The sequence below is a fragment of the Salmo salar genome, chromosome 03 (assembly GCF_965601325.2).
Source record: "Salmo salar chromosome 03, fSalSal1, whole genome shotgun sequence".
NCBI lineage: Eukaryota > Metazoa > Chordata > Actinopteri > Salmoniformes > Salmonidae > Salmo > Salmo salar.
Window position 1 is genome coordinate 63,746,587 of NC_138293.1, and position 16,243 is coordinate 63,762,829.

Here is a 16,243-nt window from a genome sequence, read left to right on the forward strand (position 1 = left end):
TGAATTGCTGTGACTACAATTAAATAAATTATTTACTTTTTCGAAATTGTCTGGATATAATTACATATCTCTAAAATCGTATTTAAATTTGGCTATTTCATTATGTGTGACCAGAGTGAAACATCAATGTTGCACAGACATTGTGCAGGACGCAACAGATTTACATGCAAGGCTCCATAAAATTTGAATTTCAAACAACAATAATCAGCAATCACCTGTCCCTGGGTGTAGGACGTTTTCCACATATATAACTGTGCCTTTCACGCCTATTTATGTTACTAAATAAGAATGGTAGAAAGTGTTAGCAGAGGGAGCTGTATGCCGGATCGAAGACAGGAGGAGAAATGGAAGTGAGTGAGGGCGAAATATCAGAGAGGGGTAGGTGTGGTGAAGTTCTCGGAGCCCGGGGCTTGCACGGAAAGTAACTATTGGCTGTCCTAAAAGTCGCTAGAAGTCGCTAAATGACTCCATCACCTAATTTGCATAATTTGCCATGTGCATGTAATTGTGATGGACGCTGTAGGAGAGAGGAATAACGTCGTTGGAGAGACAAAAAGTGAGTAAAAAAACACCCTAAATATGTTTAGAACTACAAATGAACTTTCTTCAGTCGATTCTTGTTTTTTTTTTATGTCACAATTCCAACCCTCCTCCTTTATCCGGGCTTGGGGCCGGCAAAAGTGACCCAAAAGAGACACTCTGGCGGAGTTACTTAGTTTTCTATTTTATTTTATCTTTTTGGTTTTTGGTTTTTAGTTTAGTTTTCTAAATTTGGTTTGGTTTTTAACCTTATGGTCCACTTAGGAGCCTACAACAAGTCACAGTAAAACATGAACATTTTTAACCATAACATTTAAAAAAAAAATGTATGCAATCTACATTAACAATCTAAATGGACCAAAAAGAGACCATACTTTCTGAAAAAGGTGGTCGCAGATGTGAGTGACCAGCGTTTCAGCCTCCTCCTCGATGAGTCCACGGATGTAAGTGTTTCTAAGTACCTGGGGGTTGTGATAAGGTACTTTAGTGACACCAAGCAGACAATTGTATCACCATTAATCATTTCTGTACACTTTGTCCTGTGCATTTTGAAGTGGGTAGCAGCAGTGGAGTCTGAGAAAGCAGCTCTACATGCTTCTCCAATGTGATCACATGCCAGCATGGAACAGTGTTCAGCGATAGCTAATACCATGGTGGCCTCAGCCTTTTTTGCAGAGTCAATTTTTTTAAATCATAAATGGCAGCTTGTTTTGGGTGGAACTGTTATAGGCTTTGCCTTTTTAGTATGTTTTTGAGTTGTCATGTGTTTTTTTTACATCACTAAGTTTGGCGTAGAAATCAGCCTTACAATACAGGCAGTATGCCCGTGTATCATCTCCAAAAAACGGCTTCAACCAGCCTTTGAATTGAAGGTTTGATTCCCACTCCTTTCTGTATTTTTGAGTGTACAGTTTAGACTGAGAGATGATGAGCAAGCCAGCTAGATGTTTAGCTTATGTCACAGAGAGGCACACACACACAGTGGACAAGGTGAGTAAGTGACTGAGGCTGTGAGAGTCAAATGCAGTGATTTATTTTAGACAAAGAACATTTTACATTTACATCCCGCTGTGAATGTAAGACAGGGCATGATCAGCCAGTGCGCATGTGCGATTCATTTGCAGTCTGGGCGCAGAGGGGTGAACATCTCCTGCTCTGACTGCAGCTGGGAGGGATTGCTGCGCGAGGACTGGGCCACATGTGAGTGCTTTGGGTGGGGCCCGGGGCGGGGCCCGCTGCTCGTTGAGAAGAGTAAGAACGATACGTGGTTTCACCTCAGAGAGTCTCCAATAACACCAGAAAAAGTAGCTAGTCGATTTTTTTTTTAAATGTGTCGCTAGAGGGGTCTGAATACTCGCTAAATATAGCGACAAAGTCGCTAAATTGGCAACATTGTGTTTGGTTAGATGGTAACGGAATTTGTTTATTTTTTATTTTCAAGCAAAGTTTAGTGGAGTTATACTCCATTCTAGTAGGTGGCGGTAATGCAACATTTATTGAATGCCAACCTCCGTTAAATTTATAAAAAAATGTCTGTTATTTACGATGAGCAGTTCCCCTCATTTGGGGGAATTATGCCTTTTAAACAGTGGATTAAGGGTGTAATCATTAGTCCAAACAGTTGCAAAACGAAACGAGAGTTTCTATTGGACAAATTCAGGTAGGTCCCTCCCGCTTCGTTCCGTTTGCTTCCGGTACAAACAAAAAAACTGCACTGACATTATCCTTATGACGTTACTCGCAATAATCCAGCTTCTTTATTTACGTGGCATCTGATTTGTTGCAGAATAAAAACTGCTCCATTTGGGTTTTCGATACATCTTCTAAATTCTATCGAAATGATTTGAACTATTTTCAAATGTATTTTGAAAGCAACTTCAGGTATAACTCATTCATACATGCAGATCTAGCTGTAATTATAGAATGAGGCATACTGCATGCATGATTTCATTGCAACTGCTGTATAGTGTGATATCTGATAGTGATAGTAAAGTGTAAATACAGGATATATTACACAATTGACTGATATAGATTACTTGAATATAGGTTATTGAAATGTCATTCACATACTTTGGTCCGCAACCTGTCTGTCCACAGCTAAATCCACAATAAACGACAAAGTAGTGCTGTTGCTTCTGATTGGTGAGACAGTTGACTACGATTTTTTTTGTAAAAAAAAGCGTTTCAATTAGCTAGGTTTAGGACAACGCCATATTGTCAATACCACTTGATAATTTTCTGCAATAATGTCAAAGTAGGTGTCCGTTTTTGTGTGATATTTTACAAATAATTGATACGCTCTAGTCATAGTTGGTAAAGATATTGATAGCATCGTGCAGTTGCTTGCTAGCTAACGTTAGCTACAGTGCACTATTATGAGTATTCAGTTAGCACACATAGCTAGCTAGCCAAACACAGCTAGCTTTTTGGTCTAGTTCGCTAACAAAATACTTAGCCAGGTGAAACGACACTGCGTGGTAAATTTGACTAGATACAGGAATGTTAGCGTATTTTTGTTAACTGACAAGCTTGTTCGGGCAGGGACTTTTGACAGTTACTGTAGTTTTGTTTGAGAGTGACAAGGTAACAAGTCTGCTATCGTCTTCTAGTCGGGCTTGGTTTCGGTTGTTCTGACGTCGAAGTGGGAGACGCGATCTGGGACACGACACTTTCTTTAGTTAGCTCCATAATTATACCCAGGTGTTATTTTACAGGGTTATTTAGTCAACATTTGACGCGAGAGATGGCGCATACGGAAGGACTGGAAAATGTCATGGGAGAGTGTTCAGGAAAACAGAGGTCGACTCTTGGCCTGAGAAGTCGACCATGCTCCAGCGAAAGAGATGGCCAGGTCCGCGTTGTTAAAGCCTCGCTTCAGGAGAGACTCGGACCTTACGAGCCGGTGTTGACCTACCTACAGTCCGTTCTGGTGTGGGAAAGGCCGTTTCAGAGTGTGCTACTGTACACAGTGGTCAACGTTGTGTTCTGGTAAGTTTTTGAGAAATTATAAATGGTATAGCAGTGATGACAAGCATATTTGTACAATGTATAATTTATGCCTTACATATAAATCATATCCAAGTACAGCAATCATATCTACTGTACCATCAGAAGCTTTTGCACAACGAAAACGTCTCCCATCAATTTAAGATAAGACAGCTGGCTCACCAGAGCTGCTATTAATAGATCACCAAAGCACTATTGTGCTTCTGTAGGCTGCATTAGAAACACTATCTACTATGGGGGTTGACATTATCTTTCAATGGAAATAGGCCTAGTATGTTGAATCTGCAACTACTCTAGTTAAGCCTTTATGTCAAATGTCTACAAGGAGTGTAAAACCGAATTAATGATATGACAATAGTAAAAGTCGTATAAGGCAATGTCCCCCTACAGAGGCGATGCACTTTGTATTACAGAGTCAATATCCTAAATGTGTCATTGCAAACAGCCACCATGTCACCAATCAATCGATGCCAAGAAGTCAGCCTGCTTAGTGTGGTGAACTAATAGTCTATATATGCCCAGAGTGATATATCGTAATGCATGAAACGAGACAAGTCACATGTATTTTGGGGGAGAAGTGTACAGGAAGTAAGCCCACCCTAACAGTACCAGTGCTGGTGTGTGGTATAGGAATTGGAAAATTCTGTTGTGTGTTTTAGTTTGCACACAATCAATAGACATGATTACCAATGGGTATGTGTGTACTTTTTACTTTAAACAGAAGTTCCTAAGAAATGGGGGTCAGGGTTTTGTTTCCTTCTGAATGTGTTATCTATCTCAGTACTAGAGGTCGACCGATTAATCGGAATGGCCGATTAATTAGGGCCAAGTTTTCATAACAATCAGTATTTTTGGCCACTGATTTGCCGCTTTTTTTATATATATATATATATATTTTACACCTTTATTTAACTAGGCAAATCAGATTAAGAACACATTCTTATTTTCAATGACGGCCTAGGAACGGGGGTTAACTGCCTTGTTCAGGGCCAGAACAACAGATTTTTACCGTGTCACCTCGGGGATTCGTTTTTGCAACCTTCCGGTTACTAGTCCAACGCTCTAACCACCTGCCTTACATTGCACTCCACGGGGAGCCTGCATGGCAGGCTGACTACCTGTTACGCGAGGGCAGCAAGAAGCCAAGGTAGGTTGCTAGCTAGCATTAAACTTATCTTATAAAAAAACGATCAATCTTAACATAATCACTAGTTAACTACACATGGTTGATGATATTACTAGTTTATCTAACGTGTCCTGTGTTGCATATAATCGATGCGGTGCGTGTTAATTTCTCATCGAATCACAGCCTACTTCAACAAACGGGTGATGATTTAACAAGCACATTTGCGGAAAAAAAGCACTGTCGTTGCACAATGTACCTAACCATAAACATCAATGCCTTTCTTAAAAACCGATACACAAGTATATATTTTTAAACCTGCATGTTTAGTTAATATTGCCTGCTAACATGAATTTCTTATAACTAGAGGAGTTGTGTCACTTCACTTGCGTTCTGTACAAGCAGTCAGGGTTTATTCAGCAGTTTGGGCTGCCTGGCTCATTGCGAACTGTGAAGTCCATTTATTCCTAACAAAGGCCGTAATTAATTTGCCAGAATTGTACGTAATTATGACATAACATTGAAGGTTGTGCAATGTAACAGGAATATTTATACTTAGGGATGCCACCCGTTAGATAAAATACGGAACGGTTCCGTATTTCACTGAAATAATAAACGTTTCATTTTCGAAATGATAGTTTCCGGATTCAACCATATTAATGACCAAAGGCTCGTATTTCTGTGTGTTATTATAATTAAGTCTATGATTTGATAGAGCAGTCTGACTGAGCGATGGTAGGCAGCAGCAGGCTCGTAAGCATTCATTCAAACAGCACCTTTGTGCGTTTGCCAGCAGCTCTTCACAATTCTTCAAGCATTGCGCTGTTTATGAATTCAAGCCTATCAACCCCCGAGATTAGGCTGGTGTAACCGATGTGAAATGGCTAGCTAGTTAGTGGGGTGCGTGCTAATAGCGTTTCAAACGTCACTCGCTCTGAGACTTGGAGTAGTTGTTCCCCTTGCACTGCAAAGGGTAACGCTGCTTCGAGGGTGGCTGTTGTTGATGTGTTCCTGGTTCGAGCCCAGGTAGGAGCGAGGAGAGGGATGGAAGCTATACTGTTACACTGGCAATACTAAAGTGCCTATAAGAACATCCAATAGTCAAAGGTATATGAAATACAAATCGTATAGAGAGAAATAGTCCTATAATTCCTATAATAACTATAATTCCTATAATAACAAACTTCTTACCTGGGAATATTGAAGACTCATGTTAAAAGGAACCACCAGCTTTCATATGTTCTCATGTTCTGAGCAAGGAACTTAAACGTTAGCTTTTTTACATGGCACATATTGCACTTTTACTTTCTTCTCCAAACTTTGTTTTTGCATTATTTAAACCAAGTTGAACATGTTTTATTATTTATTTGAGGCTAAATTGATAGTATTTATGTATTATATTAAGTTAAAATAAGTGTTCATTCAATATTGTTGTAATTGTCATTATAATTTGTATTTTTTTAAGATTAATCGGCATCGGCTTTTTTTGGTCCTCCAACAATCGGTATCGGCGTTGAAAAATCATAATCGGTCGACCTCTACTCAGTACTACTAATAAGAAGCTGTATGCCATGCATTACCAGCCAATAGTTCTCTAATATTTAATGATGTAGGCTATCAGCAACATTTCACTCTACTGTTATTGTGGCCACTAACTGTCTTTTAGATGTGTTAAACCAAGTGGTAATGGAGCCACGTGTAATAGGTGCCATCTAGCTATCTATTTTTGGGCCAGTTGTTTGCATAGCTAGATGACATAGTCCTGAATTCCAACACTGCTTTTGAAACCAATCTGAAGGCTACTAGGCCTGTTTTTATTTTACCTTTTATTTTACCGGACAGATCAATTAAGAACAAATACAATTTTATTTGTTACATGCTTTGTAAACAACAGGTGTGGACTAACAGTGAAATGCTTACTTATGGGCCCTTCCCAACAATGCAGAGACAAAAAAAGAGAAATAATAGAAAAGTAAAACGCGTAAAATTAATAATAGATACGCAATGAGTAACGGTAACTTGGCTATGCACAAGGCGTACCAGTACAGAGTCGATGTGCAGGGGTACGAGGTAATTGAGGTAGATATGTACATATAACTAGGAATAAAGTGGCAGATAGTAAACAGTAGCAGCAGCGTATGTGATGAGTCAAAGAATTTGTGCAAAAATAGCTATCTGGACTAACTATTTAGCAGTCTTATGGCTTGGGGGCAGAAGCTGTTCAGGGTCCTGTTGGTTCCAGACTTGGTGCATCGGTCCACTTGCCGTGCAATAGCAGTCTATCACTTGGGTGGCTGGAGTCTTTGACAATTTTTAAGGCCATCCTCTGACACCGCCTGGTATAGAGGGCCTGGATGGTAGAGAGCTCGGCCCCAGTAATGTACTGGGCCGTATGCACTACACTCTGTAGCACTTTGCGGTCGGATGCCAAGCAATTGCCATACCAACTGGTGATGCAGCCAGTCAAGATGCTCTCAATGGTGCAGCTGTAGAACATTTTGAGGATCTGAGGTCCCATGCCAAATCTTTTCAGCCTCCTGAGGGGGAAGGGGCATTGTCGTGCCCTCTTCACGACTGTGTTGGTCTGTTTGGACCATGATAGATCCTTTGTGATTTGAACACTGAGGAACTTGAAGCTCTCGACCCGGTCTACTACAGCCCCTTCGATGTGAATGGGGGTGTGCTCGGCCCTCCGTTTCTTGTCATCCACAATCAGCTCCTTTGACTTGCTGACGTTGAGAGGTTGTTGGCCTGGCACCACACTGGCAGTTCTCTGACCTGCTCCCTATAGGCGTTCTCATCGTCGTCGGTGATCAGGCCTACCACCGTCGTGTCATCAGCAAATGTAATGATGGTGTTGGAGTCGTGTGCGGCCACACAGTAATGGGTGAACAGGGAGTACAGGAGGTGACCAAGCACGCACCCCTGAGGGGCCCCCGTGTTGAGGTTCAGCGTGGCGGATGTGTTGCCTACCACCTGGGGGCGTCTCATCAGGAGGGAGGTGTTCAGTCCCAGGGTCCTTAGCTTAGTGATGCGGTTGGAGGGCACTGGTGTTGAACACGGAGCTGTAATCAATGAGCCGCATGCTCACATAGGTGTTCCTTTTGTCCAAGTGGGAAAGAGCAGTGTGGTGTGCAATAGAGAATGTGTGATCTGTTGGGGTGGTATGCGAATTGGAGTGGGTCAAGGGTGTCTGGGATGATTGTGTTCATGTGAGCCATGACCAGCCTTTTAAAATAATTTCATGGATACAGATTGTGGGCTCTATGGGGCGATAGTCATTTAGACAGGTTACCTTGGCGTTCTTGGGCACAGGGACTATGGTGGTCTGCATGTAGATATTACAGAATCTTATTTACAATGCTGGCCTGGCAATGTAAAAGAGTGTTTGCCTCTTGGTGAGCTTGAATGCAGTTCTAAACCTTTGTTGTCCTCATTTGAACTAATGTCTAGATTGTCTGCTGTCAGAGTCTGACAACATTGTCACCTCCTGAGTAAAAACACAGGAAACACCTGTATTCAAAGTAGATATCAAAGTCACATGTACACACAAACTATCACCACAATATTTGTGGTGTCGGCCTTTTCCGTCACATTCAGTCAGTAACTGAGGCACCACATACAGACACCCGAGTCTGTGCGTAACTGCCACTTGCACGGGAGTCCACAGGGTGTTTGTGACATCTTAAACAAAAGGAAACGTCAGCTGTTCTGAAGCTGACCTTAGTGTTCTGTTCCAGGTTCTTTGCCCTGACCTCGCTGCGCCTGCTCTTCCTGCTGTCCTCTGGCCTGCTTGTATTCATCTGCGTTGATAGCTGGAGGAACAAGATCTGGCCTGAGATCAGAGGTGAGGAGGATATAGTACATTTATTTCTGGGAAGTCTGCCTTATTCTGCACCCAACACCTCATGCCCCACTGTGTCTTGATCTGTCCCTACTGAGTACCTCTGCCCAACTGTGTTAATTACAACTGACTTGGTTCTTAAATCCTGTCCCTTATTCCCCAGTGTCATACTACCCTTGGTGTGAATACCCTACTGGCCCTGGTCTGTACTATTCATTAGACCCTGTATAATGAGTGATATCCTTTGTCATGCCTGTCCTCATTTAAACTCATATGGTGTAGAGTGTCCAAGTGTAGTGCATGTAGTGATGTGGATTGTTGCTAAATGCGGGCGTTAAGTGCATTTTCTGTCTCTTCCCACAGTTAAAAAACCTGATGAGTCTGAAAATGAAAGGTAGGCCTACGTCTTAAAAATATATCATTTGTATCCTATCGCCACAATCTGGTTGGGCAGTGGTCACAGAGAGATGATGTCACTGAGGTTGTTGAACTTCTATCTTGCAGCTGGGGCCTGGTGCAGCCAGGGGTGCTCAGTGTTCCAGAGCTGTGTCACCACATTGCTGAGGTCTGGGTCTCTGGGCTGGCCTTCATATCCAGCCTGGTGCAGTTCAAACGCCACAACCCTGGCAAGGTGAGGCCTTGGCACTCCCCTTGTACTAGTATGAAGGGTCTCCTATATAAACCCTAATACAATATCTTGTCTACTCTCAGCCTACTGTGAACATACAACTAATCAGTAACTTGACCAGTTGAACTCTGTTGTCTTTAGTTCTGCCTCCTGACCTGTGCCCTCTTGACTTGTCTGGTCATGGTTGGACGGTACATTCCTGGACTGGTGCTCTCTTACTCTGCGGGTGAGTACAGTGAGAGATGACCCACCTACCCCACCCTCCTGTTTCCCAAACACCATCCCCATTCAGAGCTCCCTAATGGTGGGGAAGCTGGCTGCCCTTGTTAAAAATGCATGGCTGGTGAAACCAGATCTGTGTCCCCGGCACCAGGGTTCTGTCTGAGGTGATTAGCGCCTGGCTGGGCTGAGGCAGGCAGGGAGGGAAGAGGGGGAAGCAGGAATGATGGTACTCGAGGGAAGGCAGGCAGGGAGGGAGATGCAGGAAGGAGGTCAGGCTGAGACATGCTAATCCCCACACCTCTAACCAATGTAGAGCGACCGATCAACCGGAGAGCCAAGATCAGGGAGGCCTTGCCAGGGCCCTCCGCCGTACTTAACAATCTCGTGGCTGCTAGAGCTCCCACTCTTTGTTTCATTCTCTGTTGAATGGCGAGATTAGTTGGGCTCAAGCCCATGGGTGTGTCTGGGCTGAGGAGAGCAGCTCGGAGGCTGGGGATTGGGTGAGCCAGAGCCTAATAGCACAGATGAATGCAGCCATGGTTCTTTTTTGTTTGTTTATGCCCAGTGATGTTTCCACTAACATTAAGCCATTCTCTCTTGTCCCAGTGCTGGCTGTTCTGCTGTGCCCCCTGGCAGCGTACCACCGCGTGTGGCAGCGTGTGTGTGTGAAGCTGGAGCCGGCCCTGCAGTGGCTGGACTTCAGTGTTCGCGGGTATATGATGTCAAAGCCCATCGACAACCAGTGTGAGTACAGTGTGTGTGTTGTCTGTGTGTTTGTGTCTGATAGTTGCATTGGCATTGATACACTGGTTTAGGTTTGTCCATGCAAACTGTATCTCCTTCTACCTTGACTGGATCAAGGGAGTAACTCAGTCATTGTAACCTGTGGTTTGTGTTTGCTCTGCAGTCCTCCGCAAGCCAATTCGGGGTGCAGCATCCGGTGATGACAGTGAGGAGGAGCTTGCTGCATTCTGCCCGACGGTAATTCACCTGATGTATTTCACGTGCAGTCCAAAAGCATAGTCAGGTTGTCATTTATTTGACTGTTATAGTTACGCCTACTTGTTTCCTGTGTTGGTTATTACTCAGTTAGATGGCCAGGAGTGGCATATGTAGCTTAAGACTGCAGCTGGTCTCAGATTTACAATAGCCTGACCACTTTAGAGATAAAAATAGCAGGCCCTCCCAGTCATATCAGGTCACATCATCTGTGACATGTGGACTACATTCAAGAGGAAACATAGTCATTCATAATATACTAACACAGTTCAATGTCTTTCCTCTCTTTCAGTTTGACGATGCTATAGTGGCCAAGGAACTTGCGATGACCGACTCTGAGCACTCTGACGCTGAGGTCTCGTACACAGACAATGGGACCTTTAATCTGTCCCGTGGCCAGACTCCTCTCACAGAGGGCTCAGAAGGTACAGTATGCACCCACCCGCTGAATCTGCACCTCCAGGCACACATACACTGGAGTCACGAGAATTAGAGCCAGATCCAATGCAGCTAATAGGGATGTGCATCTTTCCCTTTCAAGACGATTGGATGCGTATCTAGATACATGGGCTACGATACAGGAACGATACGTTTTAGTTTGACACTTTGTTTTTGATTAGAGAAAGAATTGCTGCAGTTTGATGCAAACGCATACATTTTCCATTCTAATTTAAAATCAGCTGCTGATGGAGATCATGAACTGGGCCTCTCTGGGCTGGATCTGTCTGAGCTGGTGTGTGTACAGTGCATTCGGAAAGTATTCAGACCCCTTGATTTTGTTACGTTACTGCCTTATTCTAAAATGTATTAAATAGTTTTTTTCCCTCAATCTATGCACAATACCTCATAATGACAAAGCAAAAACTTGTCCCGAAGCCACTCCTGCGTTGTCTTGGCTGTGTGCTTAGGGTTGTTGTCCTGTTGGAAGGTGAATCTTCGCCCCAGTCTGAGGTCCTGAGAGCTCCTGTGCAGGTTTTTATCAAGGTTCTCTCTGTACTTTGCTCTGTTCATCTTTTCCTCAATCCTGACTAGTCTCCCAGTCCCTGCCGCTGAAGAACGTCCCCACAGCATGATGCTGCCACCACCATGCTTCACCGTAGGGACGGTGCCAGGTTTCCTTCCGACGTGACGTTTGGTATTCAGACCAAAGACTCATCAGACCAGATAATCTTGATTCACATGGTCCGAGAGTCCTTTAGGTGCCTTTTGGCAAACTCCAAGCGGGCTGTCATGTGCCTTTTACCAAGGAGTGGCTTCTGTCTGGCCACTCTACCATAAAGGCCTGATTGGTCACCTCCCTGACCAAGGCCCTTCTCCCCCGATTGCTCAGTTTGGCCAGGCGGTCAGCTCTAGGAAGAGTCTTGGTGGCTCCAAACTTCTTCCATTTAAGAATGATGGAGGCCACTGTTCTTGGGGACCTTCAATGCTGCAGAATTTTTTTTGTACCCGTCCCCAAATCTTTGCCTCAACACAATCCTCTCTCGGAGCTCTACGGACAGTTCCTTCGAACTCATGGCTTGGTTTTTACTCTGATATGCACTGTCAACTGTGAGACCTTGTATAGATAGGCGTGTGCCTTTCTAAATCATGAGCCCCACCAGCTTTTTTTGTGTGCCTGTTTTGCATGTTATTTTGGCATTAATACGTGTCACATATCAGTTTGCAAACAATCGTTGAGTTAATAAAGCCGCATACAAACATGGTATATTCTTGGCATTTCTTGAGTAAGGCAGCTCCAAAATGCAGGTGTTTCAGCCTAGCTCGGTGCTTTCTGTGGTGGTGGGGCAGCCAGCGGAAAATACGGAGCGTAAGGGTTGGTAATGTGATTGGCTCAGTGTTCTATCACTCATGGGGACACTACGTCACCGCAAAATCTCCGGGTAGAGCTCGAACATTCAAGACCATTGGGTGCTGCCATAGAGTTACTTTAGAAATGCCCATCCAAGAAGGCTCAAGGTCATTGGCCACAGATATAACGTGATTTTATCTACAGTAGCAGTGATTGGACTGATCGTGTCAACATCCTACTTTCAAAATCTTAGCTAGCAGTCATCAGCATGAGTCAAGTCGACCATCTACTGGCAAATCCTTTTCAATCCTTGTCATATGAAGAGAAATGTATAGATAAAACGTATCAGTGCTCCTCGGCCATTGGACATAAACATTACACAACAATGAGTGGTTTGGAAGGAATCAGTGGCTAACTTCAAGAATTGCAACAAAAAAAATCACTAGCCTGGTCGTCAGTGGAGCGGGTGTGTGGTCCAAGTCTGGATTTAAGGGTCTCTTTTCCTAATTTAAATGGATAAACATTCAACATTGGCCATGCTGTCAATCCAGCATGACTTTGGCTGCGCTCAAAACAACTGGTAGAAACCACATTTGTTTATGCAAGTCAGCCATGTTTTTTTTAAAGGCAGTAAATGAGGCTGAATGAACTGTTTCACTGCCAGACAAGGCCCTGCTGATAGCCAGGTGTAGCAGTGGTAAGGTGTTGGGACTCTGCTGTTGGAACAGCTTTATGTAGGCCCTAACAGTTTGTGGTCACCGTTATTGTGCAATTAATGTGTTGTGTAGTGGCTTTGCTGGCATGCATCCCCCCCAAATGTTTTTTGAGTTTGCCCAACCAAGATTTACATGCTAAAATCGTCACTGGAAACATCAAGGGTGCAGGGTGCACCTGAGCATCAATGGAAACAGGGTGCACCTGAGCTCAATTGTGAGTCTCATAGCAAAGGGTCTGAATACTTATGTAAATAAGGTATTTCTGTTTTATTATTTATACAGTAAAAAAAAAAAAAAATCTAAACATATTTTTGCTTTGTCATTATGGGGTATTGTGTGTAGATTGAGGAAAAATATGTATTTAATACATTTTAGAATAAGGCTGTTAAGTAACAATGTGGAAAAAGTCAAGGGGTCTGAATACTTTCCGAATGCACTGTATGTCAATGGTGTATACTATGTAGGCACCTGATCTGAGCCATAACGGAGACTAGTAATCCACTACCCCACTATCAAATTAGAGGGGGGAGCAATATAGTCTATGTTTTGTCCCCCACTTTGCTTCTGAAATCACTGTCACCCACAAAGTAACTTGTCATTTTTGCAGATTAAATGTTTGATTTAGTGATGTGCCAATATTTATATTTTACAAATTGGCTATGACTGCCTACTCTGGTAAGACATGTTGTGCAGGGTGATTGTCTGTGGTTTTAAATTACAAATGACATTCCAACATCTTGAACCCCTTCCTCTCCGTTCATCATCAGATTTTGATAGACACAGTGACAATGAGGAGTCGTTTGCACGAGACCTCAATGACTTCCCCTCCATCAACCCAGACGCCACCCTGATGGACGATGACGACGACTCATGCATCGGGCTGCCCAGCCTGGGTCTTCGGTCTGGGCGGACTGGCCCCCGAACCACGGCCGAGCTGCTGGATGTGGAATCCCACCTGGACTCTGACCAGGACGACCTGGACGAGGAGCTCTCCTTCGGCGGCCTCCCCCCTGCTTCTGACTTCCTCGGAGGTGACATGGCTGGAATCATCGCTAGCAACATGATTCAGGCGGCATTGGCTGGTGCCATGCAGCCTCGTCCCCCTGCCGCCCGCAGAGAGAGGGTGGGGCCCACCAGAGCAGGGGCCCATAGGGGCTACCGCAAGCAGTCTAGCTCGGAGCTGGACACAGACTTGGACGGAGAGGACTTTGAGATGCTGGACCAGTCGGAGCTGAACCAGATGGATTCCTTTGGGGGTGCAGGAGGACGGGGAGGAGGGCAGGGTGGGGGACAGGGGTCCAGCTTCCTCTCCAACCTACTGGGGAAACCACAGTGAGGCGCCTCTACCTCTGCATAACAATCAAACGAAGTCTTTGTGTGTGATTGAGTGATTGGAATGTTTATGGATTGTTTTGACTGCGTGTATGTGTGAGTCATTTAATCGTAGGATCCAGCAGCCAGGCTCCTGATTGGCCTCAGTTGATATCACTGTGAAGTACTTCTGATTTCTTTTTCTGTCTCACTTTTCAATTTCTTCCTTTAGTCTGTAGCTTGTATGTGTAAGCCACCATCATCCAGAAAGTCTTATTTAGCAGGCTGAGCAATAGGAAACGCAATGTAAAAAAAACTCCATCTGTTTTTGAAACAGCATTACGGAACCACTTCTCTGTCCTGTCATCCAGTATGCCCTAGTGAGTAATACGTTGTTGTTTTTTTAAGTCGACCACTAGGTAGTATACACATTTCCTAAAATGCTAGACACACAGGGCTATTTAATATGGGACCAAGTATGACATTCCTGTTGATTAGTGAAGTTTTACAACTGCAATGACCTTGTTTTGAAATAGTTTTAGCAATATCTGACTGGTATTCTCTTTTAGTAAAAACCACTGCTTTAATTTTAAGACACTCATTCTCTATTAGAAACGAAGTAAATATTAATGGTGATATTTTTTTTAGATCATTCTTGATTGAGACATTCATTTGTTTTGAGTCTGAAATCATTGTTTTAAAGAAAGGGGATTGGCATTTTAGTTAAATGTGTTTTACTGTCTCCACGCCGAAATGTTTCTTCCTACACCATTGGTCCTGTTTTGTTTGCTGTATTTCTGGGTAGAGCCGTGAACGTAGGGTTGCCTCCTGTGTTCTCCATGTGTCTTGAATGAGCACTCATGGGCTATTTAGATCTTTTTGTCTTTATCATCACAATAAGTAACTTTTATCAAGTTAACCTGCTCCTTGTATCCCTTCTCCCGTGGCGTTCCCAATCCCTGTCACCATCTTCACTCATTTTTGCCGATCCTTCTCAGAGGAGAATCTGTTGTATAGACATGCTTATGTAAGAAGTACAGAATATAAACCTTTTAGTTTTACCTCTAAACTCATGCATGAACCACATTTTGTAAACGTCTTAAAGTCATCAGGAAAACATGTTTACATTGATGGGTGAACAAAATGCTGGTATACAAAACTCAACCTGATTAGCCTTTTTTAAAAGTGTAATATTTTAAAATGTAATATGCTTGTCTTTTAAAAACTAGGGTGCAGTAAATGTTAGCCTATTCTTTTTTTTTTTGTGCAGGTCAGCATGATTAACCTATGATGGACAAACAAGCTCCTGCTGCTTTTGTCTTTTCATGGAAACAATCTAATAAATAGGAGTGATTCTTCTTGGTCAATGAAACTGAAATGACCCGCAGATGGGTTTTGCTGATGTAGCTGGATCAAACAATCAGAAAGATGCTGGTTTATATATGACAAATTGCCCAATGATGCTATTTGTGTTGTATAGAAAATCATGACTGTGGGAGATTTCCTACAATAGAACTTCTAGATCCGCTGTTCATGGAGATGGCCCAGAAAACAGAATCTGTCTGATCTGAAAAGGTTTGGGATTTTAATTAAAGAGTGAATGTACATGACTTGTTTTGGACCACTTTAGTTTAAATAGGGGTTGTTGCAGTATTGCTTCATGAAGACGGCCAGGCAATTCTTCATTCTTAGTATTATGTTCTATAAATGTGTTCAGTACAGTTTTTTTTCTCTCTCTGACATTGGTTTTGATGTGCAAATCTTATTAAATATGAAGTCTGGATTAAATGTTTATTTCGTTATTTATAAACAATGCAATATTGCACAGATCCAAAATCACCATTTTTGACATCCTTTTGGTCCACTAGCCAGTGTTGCTGGTAAATAAAAATAGTTTTTTCACTTGGGACTCTTTTTACCGACATTTGGCTGGTTGCTTATTTCATGCACTACTCGAGAGTCCATACATACTCAAGCTGTCCCAGGGCCGTCTTGCACAAATGTGGAGGTTGATGAAAACAAGCTTTTGTTTTGATATGACGTATGTAAAGCCTGGACACCCACA

General features: G+C 43.1%; 1 protein-coding gene across 4 annotated transcripts; it reads left to right on the top strand.

Annotated features, from left to right (window-relative positions):
* Positions 1 to 1,837: 1,837 nt before the first annotated feature.
* On the top strand, positions 1,838 to 15,966 carry LOC106601138 (reticulophagy regulator 3). Of its 4 annotated transcripts, none has more exons than XM_045715027.2 (10): positions 1,838 to 2,200; positions 3,255 to 3,528; positions 8,410 to 8,516; positions 8,877 to 8,907; positions 9,018 to 9,144; positions 9,283 to 9,367; positions 9,970 to 10,107; positions 10,271 to 10,344; positions 10,655 to 10,787; positions 13,635 to 15,966. In XM_045715027.2, the coding sequence occupies exons 2-10, from the start codon at positions 3,284 to 3,286 to the stop codon at positions 14,201 to 14,203; spliced, it is 1,509 nt and encodes a 502-aa protein (XP_045570983.1). In that variant the 5' UTR covers positions 1,838 to 2,200; positions 3,255 to 3,283; the 3' UTR covers positions 14,204 to 15,966. The 4 variants fall into 4 exon arrangements, with proteins under 4 accessions (XP_045570983.1, XP_014048573.1, XP_045570982.1 ...); XM_014193098.3 differs by lacking the exon at positions 1,838 to 2,200 and adding an exon at positions 2,265 to 2,421; XM_045715026.2 differs by lacking the exon at positions 1,838 to 2,200 and adding an exon at positions 2,530 to 2,794.
* The last annotated feature ends 277 nt before the right edge of the window (positions 15,967 to 16,243 follow it).

Bases quoted from the DNA above. Each gene is read 5' to 3' on its own strand.
- LOC106601138 (XM_045715027.2), top strand. From the start codon at position 3,284: ATGGCGCATACGGAAGGACTGGAAAATGTCATGGGAGAGTGTTCAGGA. The intron at 8,517-8,876 runs GTGAGGAGGATA...CTCTTCCCACAG, and splicing joins GATCTGGCCTGAGATCAGAG to TTAAAAAACCTGATGAGTCT. The intron at 8,908-9,017 runs GTAGGCCTACGT...TCTATCTTGCAG, and splicing joins GATGAGTCTGAAAATGAAAG to CTGGGGCCTGGTGCAGCCAG.